The sequence below is a fragment of the Urocitellus parryii genome, chromosome 15, assembly GCF_045843805.1.
Source record: "Urocitellus parryii isolate mUroPar1 chromosome 15, mUroPar1.hap1, whole genome shotgun sequence".
NCBI classification, from domain to species: Eukaryota; Metazoa; Chordata; class Mammalia; order Rodentia; family Sciuridae; genus Urocitellus; species Urocitellus parryii.
The window spans coordinates 7281747-7288354 of NC_135545.1; the positions used below are offsets into that span (position 1 = coordinate 7281747).

Sequence of the window (6608 nt, forward strand, 5' to 3'; positions counted from 1 at the left end):
TGTGGAAAGACAATATATGTTTGGTCTATATTAATGGCATAGCTCACTCATGACTTGAACTAAATTCTGCCAAAAACCTGAGTGAGAAGCAACTTCTTCTCGGAGCCCCATTACAAGGGCCCAGCCAGCTGATGCCTTGATTTTGAAACTCAAGACTGAGGGCTAGCTGAGCCATCCTGGATTTCCTACCTATTGATCTATGAACAGAACATTTGTGTGGCTTTGGGTCATTGAGTTGGTTGTCATTTGTTAGGGCATCCAGAGGAAATGAATTCAGGGACTAAGTGGACAGAGAGAACCGGAGTGAGAGTTAGGGGCTGGGAGGACAGAGCAGGCTGGAGGTAACAGGCCAGGGGACTGAGTGGATAAATGGGGCCACAGGGGATGGAGTTGCTCAACCAGGAGACAGAATATGAATGAGAAAACCAAGACTGGAGACTTAGGTGAGAGCTAGAATAGCTGGACATGGTGCTCAGGCTCAGACTGGGGGCAACTATTGTGGTCTGGTTGGCCAGGGCTTGGGGACAGATCCCCAAAGGAAATAGTGCTGCTTGATGTAAGAAGAATTTTATTTCCATTTGGTGTGGGTTTCCGGTCCCCACTCTTATAGTTGCTGGGGGGGCCTGAGGATGTACAGGAAGTGGGTTTTGCGGGCAGGCAGCTTAGAGTGGGAGGAGCCCTGGGTCCCATCTTCCAGGACTTCCTCATGGCTTCCTTCTCGGAGGCCGTCCCGGATGGCCTGCAGGCGATGCCGCTTCTCACTGAGCCAGTGACCCTCCTGGGCATCCTGGTGGGACCTCCTCCGTGGCAGCTTCATGATCCAGAAGGATACTCGGGGATGCGGTTCTGGGTGAAAGCTGTCCATGAATTTCTGGAGGGGAACCAGGGCTTCCTTCTCTTCCATCTTGGGTACCTGGGGAGGAAGAACAAGGAAACCAAATAGCACACCCAGGGCAATCAATCCCCATGGGATTGTCCACCCCCTATGCAGCTGGTAGGGTGATTTGGACTTTGAAAAGCTTCTTTGAGGTTTACTGCGCACTTGGGCTTGCAAACACTTGAGGATTAAAAATACTCAGGTTTATAGAACATTTTGGGACTGAAAATATATTTTTGAGGGGTTTCAAAAGGGATGTATAACAGAGTGCTTTCTAGTTTATAATGCCTTTTGGGATTACAAAGCACTTTCAGAGGTTTTGAAGGCAGTTTGAAATGGACAAAGCACTTTGGGATTAAAAGCTTTTGGGCTTACTAAACAAGCATGGCCATAAATGCAACGTGTCATCCTTGATTGAATCCTGGATCAAAAATGAAACCAGATTTCAAGGGCAGCTTTAAGTCAAGTGGCAAATGGGAATATGGGCTGATTCGTTTATTGGTCTTTGCTACTCAGTGTGTGGGCTGCTGTTGTGAGGCATGTAAACTAGTGAGTTCCACCCCATCTGGACCTGCCTAAGCAGTGCAGCGTCAGCATCTGTAACAAACGGAGGTCTGAGAAGCCCTGTAGGAGGTGTCTATTCTCACCAAATTCACACACATATACATATGTATATATCTTTTTATCTATCTAAACATTTTTTTGGCAGGGGATGCGGGGGGGAGATACTGGGCATTTAACCCAGAGGCAATTTGCTACTGAGCTACCTCCCCAATCCTTTTTTAATCTTTTATTTTGAGACAGGGTCTCACTAAGTAGCTTGGGAGCCTCTTTAAGTTGCTAAGGCTGACCTTGAACTTATAAGCCTCCTGTCTCAGTCTCCCCAGCTGCTGGGATGATAGGCGCACACCACTGTGCCCAGCTTCCCAAATCATATTTTGAAATCCTACCCTTCAGTACCTCAGAATGTGACCTTATTTGTGAAAAGGGTCATTGCAGATTTAATTAGGATGAGGTCTTGGGATGATGACTCCTTGAAAAGAGGAAATCTGGTCATAGAAAGACACAATGGGAGGATGCCAGGCAAAGAGAAGACAGAGATTGGGGGGCAAGGCATATATAAGCCAAGGAACACCAAAGACTTCTAGTGAAACACCGAAGCCATGTTGAAGCATAGAACAGATTTCTTCACTCAGCCCTCAGGAGGAGCCATCTCTGTTGACACCTTGATCTTGAATACCCAACCTCCAGAACTTTGAGACAAGAAATTTCTGCGGTTTAAGCTACCTAGTTTGTAGTACACTTTGCTATGGCAGTCCTAGCAAAGAGATAACAGTTTGGGAGTTGGGCACAGTGGTACATGCCTGTAATCCCAGTGGCTCAGGAGGCTGAGGCAGGAGGATTGGGAGTTCAAAGCCAGCCTCAGCAATGGCGAGGTACTAAGCAACTCAGTGAGACCTGTCTCTAAAAAAAATACAAAATAGGGCTAGGGATGTGGCTCAGTGGTCGAGTGCCCTTGAGTTCAATCCCTAGCACCACAAAAAAAAAAAAAAAAAAAAAAGAGAGAGAGTGATAACAACATTAAATTTGAGGTGTGTACTTAGGTCTTGAGGGAGAATGTATTCTTCTTAGTAGATTCTGTTGATGTATTTAGAGGTGAAGTATCCAGATGTCAACAAAATGTTAACAAGTTATGAATCTACTCCAGATATTCTCAATCCAAATCAGGAAACATTTGTTGTCACAATTGGAGGGGCTGGGAGTGCTACTTTCTTCTAATGGGAGGCCAGGATGCTGTCAAACATCCTATAGTGCCAGGCTGGGGATATAGCTCAGTTGGTAGAGTGCTTGCCTTGCAAGCACAAGGTTCTGGGTTCAATTCCCAGCACCACATACACACACACACACAAAAATCCTACAGTGTCCAGGTCAGCACCCGCCCCCAGTAAAGGACTATCCTGCCCCAAATGCTAATGGCTCTGAGGTTGAGAAACTTTGGCCTATGGAAAAGGTAATACAATGACTATACTATTTTAAAAAACAACAAGAACAAAATTTTTTTTTGTAGGTTTGTACTTTTTTCTTGTTATTGGTATATCTATCACCTCAAAACATTGATCATTTCTTTGTGTTTGGGGACATTTAAAAATCCCAGAACTGGGGTTGTGGCTCAGTGGTAGAGTACTTGCCTAGCAAGTGTGAGGCACTGGGTTCAATCCTCAGCCCCACATAAAAATCAATAAATAAAATAAAGATATTGAGTCCATCTACAACTAAAAAATATATTTTAAAAAATCCCTCTACTGGCTCTTTTGCAGAATATAATTGTTACAGTTTGAAAAATTTAAAACAACTATATAAGAATGTGGGAACCCCATGGATACACCAAGCACTTTGAGATTCTTAAAACTTTTAGGTAAATATACTCTGATGACTGCAAAGCACTTTGGGATTAGAATAACACATAGAGGTTTATAAAGGTGAAGTACAACAAGTATTTGGAGTTCATAAAGCAACTGGATTAAAAAACACATCTTACAGTTTATAAGGTAGAGGTTGACAAAGAACTTTGAGATTTTAAAAAATATTCTGAGGATTTCAGAGCACTTACACATTTTGACATTTACAAGGGTGAGCTTACCAAGCTCTTGCAATCAAAAGCACTTCTTGATTTACTTTTTTTTTTTTTTTTTTTTTTTTTCAGTGCTAGGAATTGAACTCAGGGTCTTATGCATGGTAGGTAAGCACTCTACCACTGAACTACAACAGCAGTCTTCCCCCTTCCTTTTTTTCAGTACTGGGGATTAAAGCCAGGGCCCTTAACTATGGAGCTACACCCTCAGCCCTTTTTAATTTTTTTTTGTTTTGAGACAGGGTCTTACTAAGTTGCCTAGAGTGATCTTGAACTTGCTGTACTCCTGCCTTAGTCTGGGGTGTGCCACAATATCCTATTTGGCTTACTTTCAAAATACTTGGAGCTCACAAAACCCTCTGGAGTTTAGTAAATAGTTGGGGGTGTATTCTGAGGTAGTAAATCTCATTTTCTGAGTTGGCAGGTTACAAAGCTGAGGCCTAGAAAGAAGTAGTTCCACAAAGAGAGAGGAGGTGGATCAACTCCTCCTCCCTCCTCCTAAACTATAGAAAATGTTGGGGACTTGACACTTTAGGGACAGGGCATGTACTAACCTTCCAGTCACCTTCCAGGCTCCCCTCGGGTTCAATGGATGCCACTACCTTCTCGGAGATGAGCACCTCTCCTGTCTTATTGTCAGTTACCTGTGAGAGGATGAGTTAAGAGAGTGAAAGCAAACCCACTTTCCTCCTCTGCCCTCCCCGCCCAACAGGTACTACAGAGGGAGGGATGATGGGGAGATGCCAGGGACTTTCCTGCATACTCACCTTATCGATCTGGAGGTGACTAGAGAGGGTGTTATTCCCTAGGTGACGTTCCTGGTTCTCTTCTTGGTGGAAGTTCCTGGGAAGGCCCCGGAAGTCCATGGGTGCAGAGAAGAAGCTGTCCAGACCCCGTAGCAGGTCATCCTAATGCCAGAGGGGTAACCAGTAAGCTGTTGGACCTCACATCTCTCCAGTGCATTTGCAGCCCCACCAGGATGCCCTAGAGGTCTTTCCCAGTCCCTCCCATCACCTTTCCTCTAGGTGCTTTGATCCTTAGAACCCAATCTTTCATTTACCAGCTTCATTTGTCTGGTCTGTACTCTCTGTTCAATTGCTTTACCATTCCTGACCCTCACCTGTCAATTTGTCTCTGTCCCTGTCCCCTCTCCTCCTCTTCCTCTTCCTTTTTCTCCTTTCCTTTTTCTCTTTCCAGTCTCATCTTCCATTCTCCTTGACTGTTACTTTTCCTCTTGTTCTATTTTTTTGTTGCCCCGTCTTTTTGTCTTTTCCCCGTCTGATCCCATGCCCGGCCCTGATCTGTCTCTCACTGTCTTCCTGAAACCTTTCACTACTTCTTCCAAGCAACCCTTGCCATCACTTGCTTTCTGGAAAAGTCGACTGAAGCCTTGGAGTAGGCTCTGGAGGCCTAGAAAACCCGAGGATATCTCCTGGGAGTCAGTTTCGCGGATTGGGGCCGCAGAGGAGAGGGGCGCCAGGGCGGACCGGAGCAGCAGCAGAATCAGCGGATGCCACATTGCGGGATGGGACAGGAGGCTATGTAGCAAGGGAAGGAGTTAGAACCCTCATCCCAGCAGTGGCTACTCATCACCCGCCCAAGACACCTCTTTCCTGCCTCTTGCCCGGTCCCTGTCTAGGCAACTCCCCACACCATGCCGATTAGCCCCTATTCCCCTTTTCTTCTACCCCCATCCCTTCCATCCAGCCTAGTCACCCCGCCTTCCAGACCCAGCTCTTTGGGGTTCTGCTTCAAACACGGTTCTCATTCCTCACCTTTGCCCACGCCCCGCCCCTTCTTCTGGGCCCCGCCCTTATGCTAGACCACAGCCCGGCCGGCCACCGGACTCCAGGACCACTCCGGTCACCGGACCACTCCGGACCACGGACTGTTAAAATCCAAACAGTTCTGGTCTCGAGCCAAGGCTCGAGCCGTAGCCACCCTCTATTGTCTGACCACGCCCCCACCTGCTGACGTCACCCAAGAGCTCAGGTCTTTACTTCAAGGACACGCCCCTGAGGGCAGAGCCACGCCCACATTCTTTGTTAACCACACCCCTTAGCCTGGAGCCGCGCGCTCATTCCCGGGCCTCGCCTCTTACCTCGGACCACGCCCCTATCGGTCCACCTCGGCCCTGCCTGTGTTCTCTGATTCCGGCCCGCCCATCCGAGACCTCCACCAATCGCAGATGGCCACGCCCCGTAACGTCAAGCCACGCCCCCGCACCTGGGCCCCGCCTCAGCGCCTCAGATCTGGCTCCCGCGCTGTTTCATTCTCAAGTTCCTTGTGCTCTGGAAACTCCAGAGTCTGAGTGGTTCTTCTAGTTCCCTCACTCTTCAGTTCTATATCTACTTCTGAGCCTTTCTACGTGTCCCTTCTCTTTTTCCCTCTCCGGTTCCACTTAAAAAGCCCCGTTTTCTTCAGAAACACAGTCCTATACTCCACCTTCCAAGGAACCCTAAACCCGAACTCCCTTCTCCCTCAGGACCCAAAGGTCTGGAGCCATCCTCCTCTAGTCTTGTGAGTTAGAACACTGAGCCCTTCATCTTTAAGGAGTCAGGGACCTTACCTCTCTTCCCTTAGCCTCCGAGGCTCTCTCGGGGTCCTGGGTCAGCTGCCATCGTCCACTAGTGCATGGGGATCGGGGAGTGTGTGCCTCTGTGGACCTCCAATAAATTCCGAGGGTCTTGCTCACGACTCTTAATTCTGGTAAGGTCACAAGGATGCTGTGTTGTCGTAAGAAATCGATTAAAATCCATCCCATGACACTAGTCTTCAAAAATAAAGTTGGGGATAACAATACGACTCTTTTGTGTTCACATCACTTCTACCTCTCCGACACAAACCCGGGGAGCCCGGGACTCGACCTCTCCGCGATCGCACCCACAAGTCCAGATCCCGGTGCCTCCGCCCTCAGACCCAGGAGTCTCGGCCCCAGCCCCCTTCTTCAGACACAGGCTTCTCGGCTCCCAACCAATCGCCCCCCTCACACCCAGGAGCACAAATTCCCAATCCCCCTCCTCTCCTAGGGCCCAGTCATGCGAATCCCGAGTTCCTCCCAGCTTCCAGAAAGACTCCGTCTCTCCCGGAGCAAAAATC

General features: G+C 48.0%; 1 protein-coding gene across 2 annotated transcripts; it reads right to left on the reverse strand.

The window, feature by feature from the left end:
* Positions 1 to 583: 583 nt before the first annotated feature.
* On the reverse strand, positions 584 to 6599 carry Dkkl1 (dickkopf like acrosomal protein 1). 2 transcript variants are annotated; one of them, XM_026406398.2, is made up of 6 exons: positions 6341 to 6599; positions 6079 to 6215; positions 4876 to 5047; positions 4277 to 4417; positions 4064 to 4153; positions 584 to 913 (listed from the first exon to the last, which is right to left on the reverse strand). In XM_026406398.2, exons 3-6 carry the CDS (start codon positions 5026 to 5028, stop codon positions 605 to 607), a joined length of 693 nt encoding a protein of 230 aa, XP_026262183.1. In that variant the 5' UTR covers positions 5029 to 5047; positions 6079 to 6215; positions 6341 to 6599; the 3' UTR covers positions 584 to 604. The 2 variants fall into 2 exon arrangements, with proteins under 2 accessions (XP_026262183.1, XP_026262182.1); XM_026406397.2 differs by having other exon boundaries at positions 6079 to 6235.
* Positions 6600 to 6608: the final 9 nt, after the last annotated feature.